Here is a 20,771-nt window from a genome sequence, read left to right on the forward strand (position 1 = left end):
AAATTCATTTATCACAGCTGTTTGTTTTGTTTCTTGGTGGTACTTTTTAAAAGCCGCTTTTAATCTATTACAGCACCTAACCTCTGTGGGTTATATCAAGGAGGAAGGCTGGTCCGTAGCAATGAGAACTGGGTGTAAATCTCACCCATGAGTATGATAACAATAAGTCCAGTACTGTGCAAATGCTGTTTATATGTAGTGAGTGTGTGCTGCTGCCATGTGCATCTTCCAGGAGCCCCTTGGAAACGAGATGCAGCTCTCAATGGGTTCCCATCCTAGCTAACCTCTAGAGGACTACATTAAATTGCACTCTCTGTGCCACAGCCACTGTCCAGCCCTTCTAATGCTACAGAGCAGCATGATGATCAGTCCCTGCGTTGTGTCTGATAGCAGCTAGAAAGCATGAGCATGTCCTACAAACGTGTTCATATTAGATAAGAGATGCGGAGGACAGACAGGATTATAAGTGAATCTTATGTGTTGCAGCATTTCAAGATAATTAACATGTAAATAGCCCTACTTTGATAAACCGATTTCAACAGTTGCATGGTAGCTTAGGTTGTTATCCAGAATGAGTTTATAATTTATACCCACTTTGCACTTACAGTAGCCTTAGTAATACCCTCATTAGCAACAATGCAATACGTTGCTCTTGAAAATCATAATCTACGTCAAAGTCAGAAATTGGTATAAGCCAACCTTAAAAATGAATTGGAATGTGAAAATGATTTTCTTTTCCTCCTCATAGATAAGCTTAAGTGAATTAATTAAATATCACACATCCTAATACCTACTTTAATTCATGTAATCTGATTTTGAAATGAAACACGTTTCATATTCCAAACACAAACTTGCTCAAGCATGGGGATAGCTGTACAGCGGCTCCCTGAGGTCTGGTATGGATATACAGCACTGTAATATAGCCAACAATGGAACTTGTGGTTACAATATATATAGTTTGGCCATCTTGCCTTATCTCAGTATACTGGATCCTCAGTAAGAAGATGTTGTCTATCTGTCACATTCTCCTCCTTCCCGCTGCAGACAACAGCCACAGCGAGATGAGCCAGCCCACCCTGACGATCCAGACCTACCCTTACGGGGGCTGCGAGTCTGTGGAGATGTCTTACCAAGCTGGCCAGTTTCAGCCGGCAATCCGCGTGGCTGATCTGCTGCAGCACATCACCCAGATGAAGTGTGGACAGGGATACGGGTTTAAGGAGGAGTATGAGGTAAGAATGGTCAGTACTCTTCTAAAATACATCTCCACTTACAAAGGCTGATTTGTTTATTTAGTTTTTCGATTGTGTTAATCCAGCCTGAGGCTGAACTGGATACCCTAATGCCAACGTGATTTAAAAAAAAAAAGATATATATTTAAAAAATGTGCAACAGAATTAAGACGTGATTGTTGGTTCACATTGTGGTGTAATACCATTCTGAGCTGCAATTCAGGATCACCACGGAGCACATTATTAAAAATACTTTGGCTATGATCAGCACTTGGAAGCTGGTTGTTTTCCGCAGGTCAAGGCGTTTTTTAAAGACATCAGCATTCAAGAGCTCCTTCAATCTCTTTTTATTGCATCTATTGCTTTGGCCTTCTCTCGCCAAGCTTTGGCCTCGTCTCTCCAAGCAATTCCACGATTGAGCGAGGCCTTGAATCATATACATTGCTTTGTGTTTGCATTTGTAACACACAGTAACCTCTTCAGGATGAAATGCATGGAGTGGAAAAAAGTTGCTGGATTGTTGGCGAGTGGTTTTCAGTAATGCAGCTCCCTTTTATCATGTGCACTCCCACTGATTCCTGTTCCCTGGCATGCAGCACCGTTAGGACAGCAGTGTGGGAAGATCTGGTTTTGTCTTGGACACATGACACTGCTAATGATGTTTTCAACCCTTGGATTAGATTGAATGTAATTTCTGAAAAAGAAAAGCCTGCTTCTAACAAGAGCAGAAAAACAAACAGAACAATAGAAATTCAATAGTTTTTGTTTCGGTTATTATTTAATACTACTTTTCATTGTGGCATCAGGAGAATCGTAGTGAATCATGGTGTTACAGTGAGGAATGATGCCTCAAACTGAATGGTTTTTTTATTTATTTTACTGGAAATAAGGAAAGAAAGCTTTAGTTTTAACCAGGATAAAAGTATGACATGAAACTCAATGCATAGACTTTCTTTCAACTTTTAATTTCAGTGTTTCTTCCATTCCATTACATACTTTGGATACATAGTTATGATCTCATAACTTACTCTGTCTTTATCGATAAAACAAAGAATCATTTTACTTCCATTAGTTTTCTTCTTTGCAAAGGGGTCATTTGTCATATGAGACATTTTATTTAACTTTCCCCCTATCTTTTCTTTTCTAACCTGATTTGTCTCCCAGTTTCAGGCATATCACAGCTCCAATGTTCACTATGTGCTATATATACTACTCAACTTTTTTTTCACTCTTGTATGAAATCATTGGAGCTTTAATCACAATATCTGTCTCTGTCGCTAAAGCAGAAAAGGAGATTTACTGTACGTGTACAGGGTGGACCAAACATTGGAAACTCTTGCCATCTGTATTGCTTGCGTTTGTGTAAATGGACTGTCCCTCACATACTGTAACAGATGAATCTGTTATTCAGGTAGAATACCAGACATGATTTTGTACTAATCAAAAACTGAGCCCCTCTGTTGTGAGTCTGTTTTTAGACACAAAGGGAAAGCCAACGGATTTAACAGACTGATAGCGGGCGAATCGTAGGAGTTCGGTTAGCATGACTTGATGTTTCTCCAAAGCAACAAATCTACGAGCCAACCGCGATTTATCCCTGCAGAACAATGTAATCACCCTGCAGAGTTATTGTCAGGTTAAATCTGGCTGCCCATGCTGTCCCTACATCCCACTGGCAGTGTCATGGCAAGTGTTGTTTGTTTTCCCCCCTTGGTGTCACAGTCTTGACTTGCTAGCCTCAAATATATAGGCATGTTAAGCATTTTCTGCACTCTGAACATTGACTGTATACATGTCTAAGCAGCAGCCATGGAGTTCCCTCATGTGTACCTTATTACCCTCTCTATTGATTTTACCACAACCCACAGTCCATGAAAGGTTATGAGTGTTAGTCTGAACTGCCTTCAACTTCCCAGGGACCTTGGCACTACAAGCACCAATTACACTGAGACGGGCACAAACAAGAGGCCGAAGCGTTTACAGTGGAATTATGTGCTGCAATTGTAAAGGATTTTCAAGTCTCAAATACATGCTGGTTCTATCAGGACTTTTGGAGAACAGACTTTGGCACAGATTTCCACCCCCGCATTCCCTGATGGAATTGGAGGCAGTAATTGCTGAAGAAGCTCTCAAGCTTGTCACCTTGAGTCATTGTGGAGTCTTGGCTCCCCATGATGGCCTATCACCCTTTTAACAGTGTTCTATGTTTCTAATGAGTTTTTAATTGTGTTGCCCAACCCCAGTGCGTTGAGATTTACTGGGTAACCGGAGGTGAGGCAATACTCATCATGCAGTAAGAAAAATACTACCAACATCACCTGGAGCTCAGTCGCAACAGTTCATTATATTTCTCATCTGCCTGGCTTAAAAGCATACATGACTGTCCTTACCAAGCACTCCCTATCCATACAGAATGAAATCATAAATAACAAAGCATAAATGGCATAAATGGTGGATAATGCTACAGCAGTTTGGTCACAGTCACTTTATAGGATCGATCCCTCAAGGAAAAGGTTCAAAGGAGAGAACACAGACACAAGCGTTCCCGAACTGAAACTTCTGTTGAAAAGATGGCGCTCGGTGGTTATAAGAAGCACACAATAAAGAGCTTTGTTTTGTTGCACGTCTTTAGAACAAAATGGGTTTTGCTTTGATGAAGCTGGCACCTTGTTCCTCTTCTGCACACCTCTGATTATCTGTCTGAACACAGCAGGCTTTGTCTTCTTATATTATGTAAAGACTCGGGTAAGAGCATTCGAAAAAATAAGAAAGCGAGCGAGTTAAAACAATGAACAGCCATGAAAATAAATCCTGTCTTAATTGAATCATGCCCGCAGATCCCATTTTGGATTTGCATCTGATTTAGTGTCCGAAGGGAATTCTTAATATGCACCATTGGGCTGCTGTTCCTAATATTTTTTTTCATTCAATTGAACTGAAAAAGAGAAAAACAAACTTGACAAAGAGTTGTAAATTACTATGAAATTGGAGTAATTAGCATAAATGTGTGATTATCCTGTGCTTTGTGCTGGCCTAATGCACTGCTGTCGTAATATTTATACTCAAGCTGCTGAACGCAAGAGGATTTTTGTGTGGGGTTCTGGTCGCCATGGAAACTGCCTTCCCGTTCCTCTCACTGCATTGTGTCTTCATTGCCAAATCCAATAGAATCAAAGACGCTCCTGTTCAAATTACTTGTTTAATAGATGGCTTCCTCTGTCAGTCCATTGCAGTGGTAGAGCAAGTAACCATTTGGGTACCTCCTCCACCATTAATCTTTAATATGCGGACGAGGATGGTCTTAGAATATTTGAAAATAAATAATAAATAAATAAATACACCAGGGACTACGTGTCTGGCATCTGGACAACGTGACAGCCCGGAGGTGAGTGAAACAATACCGTATCCTGAAACATTAACCTTAAATCATTGTGAGAACTATGAGCCATATTTTCAAAGAGTTTACTCCAGTCTGTAATGAACTCCTGTTTTTTGAAAGAGGGAAAATACATATTAATTTTACAAAAAAAAAAAAAAAACTAAGTGATATTTTTTCCAAAAACAGGAGTGAATTAAAGAATGGAGGAAACACTTTGAAAACAAGGCCCAGTGTGTCCAGAACCCCGAACACCCATAGACTTCAATAGTGACGACTGCCAGACTGAGAGACACTTCCAGAAAATGAATGTAGTGTTAAGATACCGCTGTCCCTTTTCACAATAATTCTGTGGGGACCTTTAATACCCTCATAGTTGACAGATGGCTTAAATATAAAAAAAAATAGTAAAGACGCCGAATAAGTGGCACAAATCCTGTGGAACAGGATGTCCCTTCTGCCTGAACATATACACCACGTTCCCTCGGCCTCCCACGATGTTACATTTTAGTTCTGTATTTGTTCTTTTGTTATGAACGGCTCATATTTTGCTGGATGGATGTGAACATTTGCCCTCTTTACTCATGGGGACATGCAACCAAAACCTACAGCACAGCGAAACATAAATCCAGCATAATGAAACACGACTGAGGCAGTACTTCTATTGAGAATGGAACAGAACACTATTTAAAAACAGACCCTTGCATGTGCTGACGCCCTCGGCCAGACCCTGTGAATTCGCTTGTCCAGATCTGATTTCAAAAGGACAAAGCGCAATACATTGGATACGAGTGACAGATTTGTTCTGCCTTTTCCAGAGCTGGGACACAACAGGGCAGGGTCCATATGGATCACACTTTACTGTAATCCATGCAGACTGGTAATGCTATCTAATCTGAGCCACTTCACAGATCATCTGCATCCATTACTCAGGATTGTTCAACTGTGATTAAAGTCACCAGATCTGAAAAACAGGATCTTTTTAATCCTATTTTTTAGATAAAGAACAATAGGACAAATATTATATAGATGGAAATATAGTAAGTAAATATACTTAATTGTCAAAGTGAGCTCATGAAAATATAGAGATTTACAGTGTGTGTGTATATATATACACACTTAATATACTGTACAGAAGCGTGAAATAAAACAGGAGTGGAAAATCACTGGCCTTGCTGATGGATATGCATCGACAATGGGATATTGCCTCAAAGCTCTTTAATCCGTGGATTGTAAAGCACTCTTGAGTTGTTTCGTCTTTGTTTTAAAATTGTATTTAGGGTTTATGCCTTCTTGTAAATATCTTTGAGAATCTGACCCACTATGAACACTGTGATGTTATCAATGTGCATTACACTGAATGTAGAACTGTACACTTTTTCTAAATGCCATTCACTCTTTGATTCCGCATCACGTTGCTGTGCGGTACATTCCATCAGTAACGGATTGCCTTCATTAGGAAGCACATCCTTTATTACAAGTGCAATGCGTATGTCTCAATTAGGAAGCTCAGATGAGAAGGTGACACTTACCTAGATTGTAAAGCATGATCTTCACCATAAGCCACTCGCCATGATGAGTTATACCTCATCCAGCTCTACTGACCTGATAAACATTATGAGCAGCAGTGAAAACATAAAAGTTGTACAATCTCTTAAAAATTGCTTTTTCATTTTGTATTGCAAAAGTGCAGAAGATTATCTTGGGTTGTAATTTCCGCACCATTACGTTTGAGCTGTGTCCTCGTTAACCATCTCTTCCTATGCTGTTCACATTGCAGGGATTATCTGAGGGACAGGCCGCACCGTGGGATACCGCCAAGAAAGAGGAAAACCGGAATAAAAACAGATACGGGAATATCATTGCATGTGAGTACAAATTGCTTTGCTTACATCCTTTTAATATGAATGGTGGCTCCTTGAGGAGGGTCCTCGATCATAAACAAGATGCTAAATGCTAAAAAGGATTAGAAATACATGTCATATTTAATTATCTAAATTATCAACAACTCTGCATTGAAATTAGAGTGCCCTGATTAAATTGAGTTTGTCTCGATCAATAAGAACACTGGATAACATGCCACTCCACCTGCAGCATGTACACTTCGTAATGCAAAACCTGACACCAAATGACACATGCCTTAGTCTGTTTTAATTTGGGTCCTAGCATCATGGCAATGTACTTGCATTTTAAGTTACCAGTATATGTTCGGAGCTTCTTGTCCAACTTGGCATATAGTCTTCAGAAGTTTTCCCACACAGTGAATGTACTTCAGTGATTTGACCAAATCTCTAAATGATACTGACTGCTGATTGGCTTAGCCATTTCTTTGGGCACCAAATGGTGTTTTTCCATGTTCTTGGGGGAACATGTATTACTGATAGCGTCATTCTTCGAAATGCTTTTCAATGTGTAACGTCCCCCCAGAGCAAACGAATGGGCTCACTTTCAAACACTACATGTCTGACCTCTTTTCACTGGATGATAATGTATCATCATCTGTGTCAGAAGACGCAGACAAAGCACAAGTAATCCACTTACTGTTGTTGATGCACGAAGCTGAGTATATTTGCAGCGGATTAGTTATGCATTTCAATATACTCGCTGATATTGAAACAGAATTACTCAGAGCAGCAGTGCATTGTCTCGGGTACAGGGATGCGCTTCGCTTTCTGGATTAAAGCACTCTGGGGTTACGTGAGCAGGTTTTATAGTACTTTGTGAGTTGGTATAACTGTCATCATGCTTTGCTCGAATGCCGTATTTCTCATTGCCTTCTCCCTGAGATCCTGTGTCTAACATAGTGTGATTTTAAACAGCACAGTATGTTTCTGTAATAGCAGTTAGCTTAGCTACAGTACACAGACGGTTCTGTGAGCTAAGTGTTCAAGCATCGGCAAAATGCCCATGAAAATTCCGTAACTACACTGCTGTGGAACAGATTGTGTTAGTGTGAAGCTGTTGTTTAAGGTACGATATCTAATGCCCGTAAATATACAGTATATTAATGACAGGTAACACTTTCAGTTCCAGCCCGGTATTTATTCATTCCTCAGCTGTGTAGCTCATTTTCAGCCTATGACAGGTTTACTGCCGTATCTCTCCTTAGTTTCTGCTTCGTGTGTACTTTTTTTTTTTTAATGCACTCATTCATGCTCAACTTTTAATGCACTTAGGAGGGATGCTGCTGTTATTTGTTTCATCGCTATAGAGAACTGGAAAGAAACCTGTACAGTAGATAATGAATGTTCATTTGATATCGTCATCAAAGGGATCCGCTCAAAGGGATCCCTTTCTAGTACATGAAGGCCCTTCGTTGTGACTCGGTTTAGAAACCAGGTTCAGGGAACAGTACCTAGTGCATTTTTAACATGTCCAGAAGAGTCAGAAGACGGATCGGAGCCTTTATCTAAAGTCAGACACCAGGGTTTTACTAAATGGTGTAGAAAGGAGACAAGCCAACTCTCGGACAACAGTGTAATTATTATATATATATAATTATTAATGAAAACCCTTATTTAGCTTTGATCTGGTGCCAGCAATCTGAGCAGTCAAGCCCATGATGAATCCGACCGGACTTGGAGAAGGTGAACTGATTTCGCTCAATGGTTGCCTGGATAGGTGCCACAGAGCAATCACTTAAAGACCTGCAGTACAGTAGAGTACAGTAAAAACTCAAGTGGGGCTTTATTACTGATTGGATAATAGGTACACGTATGATCAACTCATATAAAGTGTGGTTTTTGTTAATGGATAATATAGAGAAAGCAATACATTTCAGACTAAAAAAAGGAAGATATTTACCTTGGTAAGATTTAGCTGTGGCTCTTCTGTACAGTGCATTAAACAAATGATTGACTTACAGTATAGTAATAATTAGGTAATTTGGTGTTCCCTTTTTTTAGATGATCACACCAGAGTAAGACTCCAACTGCAAGACGGGGACCCACATTCAGATTACATCAATGCAAACTACACAGACGTGAGTGGGTGTCTATGCATATTTTACTGTTAAAATCAAGTTCAGCTACTCTGTTTTGCAAAGAGTAAGGTCTTGGAATACTGGGTAAAAGGGATTTTAGAAGAATGAAGCAGAGGAGATCATGTTGTTGCTCACAAGGTCAATTGCAAGGTGTGAATCACGTTCATTTAAAAAGCTTGTTCTTTACATTGCTGTGAACTGCTTTTTGAGTTCTGCTGCGCCTAGTTTGTATGACTGTAAACATATCAGTACCTCTTTTGTAAAGATCTTCTTCACGTTTGATAGTATGTATAAAGCTGGTCACTGAAGTCTGTTTAGAAGTTAATAACTGGCCGGATCAATTCTTTGTTACGCTGTAATTCATCTTTTTTTAAATTACACATTGGTTCCTAAGATGAAAAGGGACTCTGAAAGGACTTTCTTATTTTTTTTTCCTTTTAGGGTTATCACAGGCCGCGTCATTACATCGCTACACAAGGCAAGTAGGGTGCCCCAAAATGATCAAAGGTGCTTGAAAGCTTCTTAATTCCACATGCAGTCACCCCACCTGCAGCAACTACAGCAGAAGAAGGGCTGTCGATTTGGGCTGGCTGTTTTTTTAATATTTGTGATATGATCGTCCCTTTGCATACATCTCCCAGTAGGTCAGAAGCTGTCAGTGTAGAGATATGTCATTCTTTTTAACACTTTCATTACCAGACGGTAATATGTACTGCTGACGTTTGACAACCTGTCATTTTTTTCATCCCCACAAGTTATTTATTTGTACTGTTAATACACCTCTGCTGTATCGCATGTATTGTACTCAGTTGATTCACATAACTGTTCCAGATTGTTATTGTCTTCTTTATATTAATTTAAAAAAAAAAACAGAATTAAAGCATTGGGAATTGGGCTGTATTTCTAACACATCCCCCCTCCTCCCCCCCCCCCCCAATTTAATCTTTAGGTCCGATGCAGGAAACTGTGAGAGATTTCTGGAGAATGATTTGGCAAGAAAATTCAGGCAGTATCGTCATGGTAACCAACCTTGTGGAGGTTGGAAGGGTATGTAGCAGTACTGTACACGCACGGGGCAATTATTCTGTTTATCTGCAGTTTGGAGCAAAGGATAATGAAATCTGTGACTGCATGCACTGGAACGTAATAAGAAATCGCAGTTCAGGAATTAGTGAGCAGCATGCATCCGGCTCAGCATGCACTAGGAATCATGTCATTCTTTTGCATGCAGTCAGATTGCAGCAGCTATTTGTCACATGACACATCCTCCTCACTGGCACACGGACCCAGATCTGGGTGATTGATACACAGCATGCTATCAGGTTTGTATAACTTTCATTTTGGATCACATGAAGAGATTCAATAAAGCGCTAGGTTTTGTAATGGGAAGATTAACAAAGGAAAATGACCATTTTACAGTTGATTCAGTTGAAGAGTCTTCATTGTGTTTCATGCACACTCCTGTAAGTTACCTGAAAGTAGCTGAAAAAGCCAGTCCTGTGACTGATTTGCAGTTTTGTTTCTTGCAGGTGAAGTGTGTCCGGTACTGGCCAGATGAGACCGAGTTCTATGGAGATATTAAAGTGACACTCATTGAAACAGAACCACTGGCGGAATATGTCATACGAACTTTCACAGTTCAAAAGGTTTGCTCCTTAAAAATATTTTGCTGGCTGGGAATTGTAAAATGCTTTGGTCTGCGCAGACTGGTACATCAGTTGTCAAATGTCGGAGCACCTAATATGTTAACCAGTGTTTTCTGGTGAACTAGCGAGCCTTGCGGGTTATGCAGTGGAAGAAGGATGGAAACGGTGTATCCTGTAATTACCAGGCTTTTTGGACGCTGCCTTTTTAAGCTGCAAATCAAAAACAATAAAATACCAGCGAACCTGTTACTCTGTGGGGTAAAATCGTGAGGAAAATATTTCAAATCTCGGTGGATTTGTGCCATATCAGTAATAGCAGCAGGGAATGAAATGTTCAAAATCTCAAATTGTAATTAAACGGTTACTGTGAAAGGGAGGTTGAAGTGGTTAACTGCAGATTGCATAAGCAAACCTCTCAGCTAATCGTGACTCTTACAAATTGACACTTACAATCAGAGCCCCCCCCGCCCTCCCCAAAGTGTTTCAAAGCCACCTGATTGTGACTGTGTCATCCATTGGGATCATGGATACTGAGTGCCAAAGCCTTGTAACTCAAAATGGGATTGACTAAAATCATTAATAACTAGGATTGAAATTACCCCACCAGAGACAAAAGCAGTACACCTCTAGAGTACAGTAGACAAGAAAAAGGAAGAAGAAAATGCCTCTTATTTGTAATTCAAATATGAGCTTTCACAGGGTTGTGGATATATGTTATTAAACATATTTTAAAGAATATGGGTAAACTAAGCTTTGGGTAAACAGGCTTCCTTTAGATGGCAGACCCTTCATAAGGTCTTGGGCTGGTTTAAATCTCTTGTCTTGATCGCATAATACCTTTGCACTACAGAGTAATGAAAGGTAAAGGGCTGTAGCTTCACTGAAGTGCCCTTTATTGTTCTTACCAGAAAGGTCACCACGAGATCCGGGAGATTAGGCACTTCCACTTCACCAGCTGGCCGGATCACGGGGTCCCCTGCTACGCCACGGGCTTGCTGGGGTTCGTTCGGCAAGTCAAGTTCCTCAATCCTCCCGATGCCGGCCCCATCGTGGTGCATTGCAGGTACACGTGTGCGCCGTTTCCGTCAGCCGTTTGTAATTGTAAGCAGTTCATTTTTTGGAGTATAAGGCATACTAGAATGTATTTGGGGTAGCATTTCTTCATGTTATGCACGTGCAGCACAGTATACTAGGGTTATAGAATTTGCTAGGTTAACATACAAGACATGCTCATTTTACAAGGGAGTGTCTTACCCTCCCTAACCCCTTCCGTTGAGAGCCATCCTGCAGAATGTAGCTGTTCCTCAGTCAGCCATCAATCAATCAGGATGCAGGGCAGCACCTGTGCTGTGGCAGTGAGCCTCTGTACTCAGCTTTATTGTTCAGGATTCATTTTGTTTTATTTCCAGCGCTGGAGCTGGGAGGACTGGGTGTTTCATCGCTGTTGATATCATGCTGGACATGGCAGAGAACGAAGGGGTTGTGGACATATTTAACTGCATCCGCGAGCTTCGCTCACAGAGGGTCAACATGGTGCAGACTGAGGTGGGTCCAGAAGAGGAAAAGGGGGACCCCATTGTGTCATGTGACTACAGGACTGACACTCCCCAAGCTTTCTGACAAACAAAAGGAGGAAAGAAAATGTTTTTATGTAGTTTGGCTTGGGATTCACCGATTAACATCAGGGTTGAAGAAAGAGACGCATCCAAAGTCACATGACATAGCAAGGCCCTTTCCCTATTACGGGACCTGGCCAATCATAAAATGAGCTGGGGATTATGGGGAGGGCTGGGGATTATAGGGTGGGCTGGCACAGCAGCGATTCCATCAGTGGCTGCCAAACACGGCTGGGGCTGTTTATTTCTCTGCGGTAGGGCTTAGCAGCTGAGTATATTCAGTGTGCAATTCACAGAGGAGATTGAAACGATTCTTGCAGCTCTTCAGGGAACACTTGCAGTTACTGCGTGAACTTGACCCCAAGCAATATGTCATGTCATTGTAAGAGTTCAAAGGCCACTCCAGCATGGCAGCCAGTCACACTCGTTAGTGCAGCAAGATTGCTATTCCGTTTTGAATGTCACTGAGCCAGTCTTGAAATTCATACTCAACTATAGACGTACCGCAGGTAATGGAACATTTCAGGAAATGTCTAGAGATTACTTTTTAAACAAATTAATCATGTGTTTCTATCTGTGTGTATATATATATATATATATATATATATATATATATATATATATATATAATTTACAGTTTAGCATGACTCTAAGTCACCCTGGATAAGGGCGTCTGCTAAGAAATAAATAATAATAAAATAATAATGTAGATGTCGAACACACATCCACACACTTGTATGTCTGTAGGCTACCTCTCACGTGATTGATGTATTAGTTATGCAAATGGGATCCCCATGAGCAATATATAAATATATAAAGCGTTCTTTAACCAGGATTTAGACTATTGAGATCAAAGATCTCATTTACAAGAGTGTCCTGGGATAGACATCAGCAACAGATACACGGACAGATTGCACATTGACTGTAGGTATTTCAGAAATCCAACAGATACACGGACAGATTGCACATTGACTGTAGGTATTTCAGAAATCCGTTTAACACATTCGTTATATAGCAGCAAACTCACTACATTTACATAACATAGCAAGCATGAAGAAAGGCTTGAATAGAGGGCTTTAATATCATAGTATGGGATTCGGTATCGAAGACTTCACACAATTGTCTCAAAAGGTCATTCGGGAGAATGGACTTTGCCTTAGATTTCCATCCCCAGCTCCCTATTGACAGTGTTAAAACAGAGTTTATTTTATTTTTTCAGCCGTAGCATATCAATGCAAATCAATACTGGCGTTAGGGCCAAGACAAGCCAGTAATATAGCCAATAAAACAAAATAAATGTAGGACGGTTTGATAAATCCAGGGGGACTTGCAGTGCATTAATGATGTGCACATGGACAACAGAAATAATCCTTTTAAAAGCTTTCTGAAAAAAGATCAGGAAAAATAATGGCAAGGGAGGTCAGATTAAGTCATGTTACCTGAAATATGCCTCTGCAGTGTGTGCGTGTGTTTTTTTCCAGTATGTGTTCAGAAATGTTCTGATTTGTTTTAAGCCAGGATTTGCCTTGGTGCCTTGCATATTGTCTTGCAGGGCCTTATTAGTTTATGTCAAAACCACAGGTGTACCGTTTAATTTGAATAAAAAGTCTGTAAGGCAGCTGGTTTTGTTACAATGGGGCATTTTCACATGATAAACTACTTCAGTAGATGAAGGATTATGGTGTAGGAGAATGCGTATGGAGCGAGTGTAAAACAGAAGTGCTTCATTAAGACCAAGTCAATCAACCGAAGCAAGGGCTGAACTCGGATAATAAGCTGAACATCCCTAAATGAATCTAAGGCAGTCATAGTTAAGGATCCTGTTTCATATGAGCTCATAGGCATTGGTTAACACCTCACCCTGAGCATCAAACCCACAGCAGTACAGTGATTTAACCATGTAAACATGCATGCCTGTTCAGTATATTGAATAAATCTGACCACAGATTCGGCAATGCAAGAGCCTGCTGGGATGAAACTGACAACTTCATGAAAGTAATGAGAACACTAAGAAAGCTGGGTTTAACAGCCCTGTGGGCATTTCCACAGGCTGTAAGCAGGGCAGGAGAAGCATTTCATTTCATTAGTAAAGAGACACTGAGCCTCGATAAGGTCTATCTTCTGTCCGCAGAGTGAACGTGACTCATTACTAGTGTGTGTGTTTGTGTTTTAGGAGCAGTATGTGTTTGTCCACGATGCCATCCTTGAGGCATGCCTCTGTGGGAACACAGCCATCCCAGTTTGTGAATTCAGAGCCATATACTACAATATCAGCAGGCTGGACCCACAGACCAATTCCAGCCAGATCAAAGACGAATTTCAGGTAATTATTTTTTCACAGTCTTAAAGGAATTGCTCAAAATATTCAGTAAGAACGTAAGAATATTTACAAATGAAAGGAAGCCACCTGGTCCATCAATACTTGTCCAGTTTCTTCTAGCTGGTTGATCTAAAAACGTATTCTGTACTCTCACATAACTTACTGGAGACTTCACTTGAATTCTTTCACCTTCAAGTATAGCTGAAGGAACATGAAGCCACTTTGTGGCTTAAAACTTGGTTTCAGGAGACTAGGTTTCAGGCCGCTGCTGGGCACACCACAGGAGACTTGAGGTTTGATACAGCAAAGTTTCCTCAAACTAGGTCTCCTAGAACCAGATTTCATCCCACTGTTCCTGAAAAAGTGGCTCAGTGTTCCCTCAACTATCCTTGAAGGTGAAAGAATTCAAGTGAAGACTCCAACAAGTTATGCACCCCATGACAACATCAAGAAGCTCAAGAGGGTTGTGCCATGTTCCTGTCCTTCTTCTCATGCCATCACTCTGCTCCTAGACTCTGAACATCGTGACTCCACGAGTGCGGCCTGAAGACTGCAGCGTTGGCCTGCTACCCAGGAACCATGATAAGAACCGCAGCATGGACGTGCTGCCAGTGGACCGCTGCCTGCCCTTCCTCATCTCTGTGGATGGGGAGTCCAGCAACTATATCAATGCAGCTCTCATGGACGTAAGAAAATATTTCATTGTTGTTTTTCTTTTTTTTAATACAGTCGTCTCTGGCTAAGAGAGCACCCCCCAGGGAAACAAGCTGAGTGTTCTCTTAGCCAAAGTGTTCTCTAAGACGGAGTTGACCACCAGAATCAATGGACAAATAAATAAATATGTATTACTTGTCATGACGCACGTGCATCAACATATGAAATGAACTGAATAAGTAAGAGAAAAGCAATAGGCAAGTGTATGTTCATCACAAGGGTGTTCTCTTAGGAGGTGTTCCTATACGCGGAGACTACTGTACATAAGAAGACCACTATTGATTTGAAAAACAGGTAGATAACTTGGCTTGCTAGAAACCGGTTAGCCATGTGTTTGAAAGTGCGTTGTGATGAAACGGCTCAGGATTTCATTGAAATTTCTTATGTGTGTGTTCCTCTATCTTCTCAAGACCACTGTGGCCTATATAATCTGTTTTGCAGTGGGTTTTCTGCTGTACAAGGGGCGCAAGCAAGATTGAAGCCTATGGATTCACTATTTTAATTATCATCTATAGAGTTTCGGCTTCTGCCTTCTTCAGATAGCATGGTAGAAATATCTAGGTAGACCGATTTTAAGTTTGAAGGTTTAGTGCAGTGCATGACCTAATGAAAAAAATATATATGGACGACAGCAGCTTTCATGTATAATTCATATTCTTCATTAAGGGGCACTTCACAAGGAAGTTGACAGCCTCCTAACTAACATGACTGAGTGGCCCTTCAGTGCTGTGACTATATCCTGCAAGGCCTGTGCTGCTTCTCCTGTTCGTTAATGCTCTCCACAGATGGATGCAGCCTCCCGTTTGCAGGCTGGTAATAGACTGAACTCTTGTTTTATTGATTCCCAGAGTCATAAACAGCCTGCAGCCTTCATTGTTACCCAGCACCCCTTGCCCAACACGGTAGCGGATTTCTGGAGACTGGTGTTCGACTACAACTGCTCGACAATAGTGATGCTAAACGAAATGGATGCTGCACAGGTGTGTACTGTACTGTACTGTACATTCTCCTGAAACGTGAGCTACTGATTTATTGAACAGCCCCTGAGACAGAAGCGACTGTAGGAGAAGAAAACAAACAAGCTCTCAGAAGTGAAATGAAGACGGTGGAGTGCCACTCCCTGTAAGCAGCGTGACGTGCCGCTTCGCACGATTGAATTCGTTACGTCACGTTTGATGATTTGGAATGTGCTTGGAGAAGCACGCTAGTTCATGGCTAATCAGTCCGGTCTATTTTAATGATCAAAACAGCCATGAATTGTAATACCTCCGTCCTAAATGTGACAGGGCAGAGGCTGAACACGAACCGGCGCTTACAGAAAGCACAAATGTATCTCGCTTCACTGGCAGTAAAAAAACAAACACCAGCAGCAACTTTTAAATACTAGCAGTTTGCAGGTTTGTCGATTATACATCAGTTAAGGGTTTTGTGTTACCTTATGTAACCCAGTTTCATAAAATGACAGCCCTGTTCTCTCATCATTTTTTTTTTTTAACAAACAGAAGTGTTAGAATACACATTTTAAACCTCATTACAAATAGGCTAAATGAATCCAGTTTCAATGTTTACAATAAATGACTCAGGGGTTTACGAATAGACGGATGCATATTGAGGAACGAAGGAAATTCATTCAATAAATGTTTCAGTATAAGTTACTTCAGTGTGAGTTTCAGTATAAGAGAACTGTTTGGATCTACCTGGCTACATCTGCTAGATGAGTTCTTATTGCAAGGTGAAGAGCCAGCCATGTAATTATTGAGTTGTTTGGTGAACTTCTGTCCTTGCTACTTACAAGAAGTTAATGCAGTTAGGACCCATTTTTACTTGTTCGCTGTGCTGTTCCATTTAATTATCGGGTTACCCTTTCCCCAGCTGTGTATGCAGTACTGGCCTGAGAAAAGCTCCTGTTGCTATGGACCTATCCAGGTGGAGTTTATTTCAGCTGACATTGACGAGGATATTATTAACAGGATATTCCGAATTTGCAACATGGCACGGGTAAGAATCTATTAATCTGCTACACATTTTAAAAATAGATATATATAAAAAAAAACTGGTTGTTGAAAAAATCACTTACCTATAAAGTAAATGTTCAGCTTGCCATAGCCTATAGTGATTTTATTTTGCAGGGATGGCAATAACAATGCATAGCAGTTTCCCCCGTTCCAGGTTTTAAAATGAGCCTGATTAGCCACAGTGTATAGGCAACAAGCTCAGGTGGGTCTTACCAAACTCATAGTAAAACCAGGAATGGATCAGATCGCTATGCAATGGGAGTCTCATTCCCTTCCCTGTTTTGGCTATCACAGACTTGTCAACAAAGTTTTCATTTTCATTTGCGATTCACTTTAGTTTTAGTGTATCACGCTTCACTGCCTGCCATCTAGACCTCCCACAAAGACATAAAAAATGTATGTTTTAGAGAAAGTTCTGAAAGTGTTAATTACAGGTTGAGGCAAAACGACAGGAGGACCGATAAGTGTCCTGCCTCACGCAGAGGAATCGACAGATCTGTATCTGAAAAAAGATTATATATATGTAGGTTTGTATAATATGGTTGAAAAGTGTTTCAGCTCCAATGAACCCCTCATTTTCCATGCACATACGATGGACGTAAATCATGGTGATCAACGTTTTTAATGATGCCGATCACTCTTAATTCTGGATTTCTAGGGGGCCTATGTTACTAACATGTTTGTTATATTTGAAAGCTTGTTCTATACTAATTCATAATATCTAACACATAGCTGACAATCAGCAATGTATTTTCTTGCCAACATTATTTAATATGCCCTTTAATATGCCCATTCTTTTTTAAATTGTGAAAACAAGTGATTTAATGGGCATGTCTGTTATCACTGTGTCTCTTCTGGTGCTGTAAGCACTACATTACTTTTAAAGGTCATCCCTTCAACAGTGTGTCTATAAAGAAAATGCTGTAATCCTTCACTTACAGCCCCAGGACGGTTACCGTCTCGTCCAGCATTTCCAGTTCATCGGCTGGCCGGCATACAGAGACACACCCCTGTCCAAGCGCTCTATCCACCAGCTCGTCCGACGTCTCTCCAAATGGCAGGAGCAGTACGACGGAGGAGACGGACGCACCGTGGTGCACTGCCTGTGAGAACCTTTAGCACGGCTTCACTCCAGAGGATAAGCCCTGGCCAGCACAGGGGCTCAGTTTATAAGAGAGCATGGCAACACTTTACATGAAGCGTCTCTAATTACTGTCTATTTACCTTGTAGTTACTTAGTAAATACAACTACAATGTGCATAGTTACAAATATACTTCATGCGTAACTCTTTTTGCATGATATAACCATAACCCTTTTCTGATACAATTGTGAGCTTACATATATCATGCAATTACACATAAAGTACATTGTAACTGTGATTAATAAGATTGTAATTATTTACTAAGTAACTACAATGTAAATACACAGTAATTAGAGGCACAGTTTAAGTGTTATGGAGAGCAGTACAGTACTGCAGCCTGTCCAAGATGAGAATATTGGGGAGAGAGGTGTTTTGTACCATTATGAATGTACCTGTGGTCCCGGAACATGAGCATGTGGAAGTTTAGTCTAAACCTTCTCCCAACTTCTTGAGGACACACTCAGTAAATTCTGCATCCACCCAGACTATTCCTACAAGATCATAGTGAAGAGATACCGGCCCGTTTTCCACTTGTGTTCTAGCAACTCGTTGAACCATGACTTCAAGATGTATTTATTATTTATTGATTTCATTTGTTACGGTATTAAAACCACTGCACACGTTCAACCAGGATAAATGATCCTTGAAATCGGATCAGCAAAGCAATATTGCATACAGCACATGCACTCTGCAGGCTAATCTGATTTAAAGCAGCAGTTCCACTGATAACACATGCTTCATTAGTGATTATTGCACTTATATGCACACAAAGTTAAATGTTACCAATCTAATCTGGTTCCTATAATTCTCCATTATGCTGGCGTATGTTTGTGTTTATTCTGCTGAACATAAAAAGTCTATTGAAGTGTAAAACAGACGTCAAGCCAGACCCCTTCAATCCCCTTGACGTTCGTACCAAAATTGATTGAACACAAGGAGTCTCCCAGGGATACATTACCCCTTTAAATGTGTACAAATAGACATCCAGATTTATCACGGTACCCAAGACTGAAGTTGTCAAACAAAGGGATATAGTGAGAGGTGGCATTTGGTTACCAGGGCAGGGCGTTCCCTCAACTTCATACTCTTCCCTGTATTGTTTTAACAGGACCGGAGGGGGACGCAGCGGGACATTCTGCGCAATCTGCAGCATCAGCGAGATGATCCGTCAACAGAACATCGTGGATGTGTTCCACATGGTCAAGACATTGCGGAACAACAAGTCCAATATGGTGGAAACACTGGTAAGGTGTCGTGAAAACCTTCGGGCTTGAAACGATGGTGTTTCTCTCCGGTTAACTATTATTGGAATAAGAGACACTCTACAGAATACAGTTTGTATTGTTGTAATATGGTGCAGTAGAGGCAGGCATCTTTGTAAGTTGAGGTCATGTCAAGCATGATTATAGGTTAAAGGATTTGTATTTTCTTTCCCCTGCTTCTGAATTCTTTATTAACGTTAATACAATTCTGCTCTTTTTCAGGAACAATACAAGTTCTGCTATGAAGTGGCTCTGGAGAACCTGAGTTCGTTCTGAACGTCCTCTCCTGAGATTGGGGTGGGGTGGGGTGGGGTGGGGTGGGGCACATTTAAGCACTGATGCCTGTAAAGTGACTGCGGGATAAAAGCAGTAAATATGACTTCTGAAGTAAAAAATACAAATTAGCAAGTCAGTGCTAGAAGCCACCCCATGTGTTTTTATTACCATGAGGAGTTCTACAGGAACACAGATCAGGGGCTCCACGTGATGTGTAAAGGACAGATTGTGAATACAATACTCTTTTCAATGTGTGCATCCCTGGACCCCCATGTGATCATGTACAGTAATTTCCTTTCTAGATCCAAGCCCTGAATGTTATCCTGTCAGTGTAACAATCGTACTGGAAGACTCCAAGTTCCCAGACGGACTTCCCTTTACTGGTCTTGCATTCCATGCAACAAACTTGGAATTATACCAACAACTAAACCGTGCAGAAGCCAGATCTTTTGTACTGGAATTTGCCCACCCTACCAGGAAACAGACTGACTATTGCCAGTTTTCTTATATATACATATACACATTACTGTTGTTGTTTTGTGTTCCTTTATGAACCATGTACTGTGTAGACAATCAACGTCTAGAATATCTTGTGTTGGTCGTTCTTTTTTTTACTTTGTCAGCCCTGCTAATCTGGTGATCTCGAGGGGCCTCGAGATCTATATCATGTGTAGATGCCTGGACTGATGCGTCTGGAGTTGTTTGTGAAACCGGCCTGAGGTCTGGAGTGAAACCAGCCTGGGGTGACGTATTCGACAAACAGAAAGCGTCGGGTGATCAGATAAATCCTTTGAGAAATGCGTTGAAATGAAGGCGTCCTCTCCTCTCAGCTTTCACTTTGTCTTGATTCCTGTGTTTTCTTTTTGATATGTAAGCACTGTAAATGTGCAAAGCTCCTTCTTTACCTCATGATCAGTGGAAATTTCAAACATATATCAGTATTTTTCTCTATTAAAGTAATAGTGCCATATTGAAACGACAGTAGAGGCCTTGTTTTTCAAACTAAACGCGTGCTGTCTGCAATAGACCATTGAATGGAACCACCTGCACCAGCAGCAAGTCAAATACAAAAACATCAATGTGTATATACCAAGACAGGGAACAAACTGCATAGTTCTGAATGCATGGGATACAAAAGCAGTCTCTGGCTGAGTCATCTTGCTCGCAATAGCATGTCTATTTATCTTTTC

General features: G+C 40.8%; 1 protein-coding gene across 10 annotated transcripts in view; it reads left to right on the plus strand.

Annotated features, from left to right (window-relative positions):
• Positions 1 to 20,562, plus strand: part of LOC117431201 (receptor-type tyrosine-protein phosphatase T-like) — a 151,017-nt gene extending 130,455 nt beyond the window's left edge. For 6 of the 10 annotated variants that reach the window (XM_059003804.1, XM_059003799.1, XM_059003798.1 and 3 more), the window contains 15 exons: positions 1,045 to 1,241; positions 6,389 to 6,476; positions 8,514 to 8,590; positions 9,032 to 9,068; positions 9,540 to 9,637; positions 10,120 to 10,236; positions 11,145 to 11,299; positions 11,646 to 11,781; positions 14,026 to 14,175; positions 14,685 to 14,858; positions 15,735 to 15,866; positions 16,759 to 16,884; positions 17,843 to 18,006; positions 19,152 to 19,287; positions 19,528 to 20,562. In XM_059003804.1, the coding sequence (XP_058859787.1) occupies positions 1,045 to 1,241; positions 6,389 to 6,476; positions 8,514 to 8,590; positions 9,032 to 9,068; positions 9,540 to 9,637; positions 10,120 to 10,236; positions 11,145 to 11,299; positions 11,646 to 11,781; positions 14,026 to 14,175; positions 14,685 to 14,858; positions 15,735 to 15,866; positions 16,759 to 16,884; positions 17,843 to 18,006; positions 19,152 to 19,287; positions 19,528 to 19,581 (1,841 nt within the window). In that variant the 3' untranslated portion in view covers positions 19,582 to 20,562. The remainder of the gene's footprint in view (positions 1 to 1,044; positions 1,242 to 6,388; positions 6,477 to 8,513; positions 8,591 to 9,031; positions 9,069 to 9,539; positions 9,638 to 10,119; positions 10,237 to 11,144; positions 11,300 to 11,645; positions 11,782 to 14,025; positions 14,176 to 14,684; positions 14,859 to 15,734; positions 15,867 to 16,758; positions 16,885 to 17,842; positions 18,007 to 19,151; positions 19,288 to 19,527) is intronic. The other 4 variants (XM_059003800.1, XM_059003808.1, XM_059003807.1 and 1 more) reach the window with 1 other exon arrangement.
• Positions 20,563 to 20,771: the final 209 nt, after the last annotated feature.

This window comes from Acipenser ruthenus, chromosome 29 (assembly GCF_902713425.1).
Source record: "Acipenser ruthenus chromosome 29, fAciRut3.2 maternal haplotype, whole genome shotgun sequence".
NCBI classification, from domain to species: Eukaryota; Metazoa; Chordata; class Actinopteri; order Acipenseriformes; family Acipenseridae; genus Acipenser; species Acipenser ruthenus.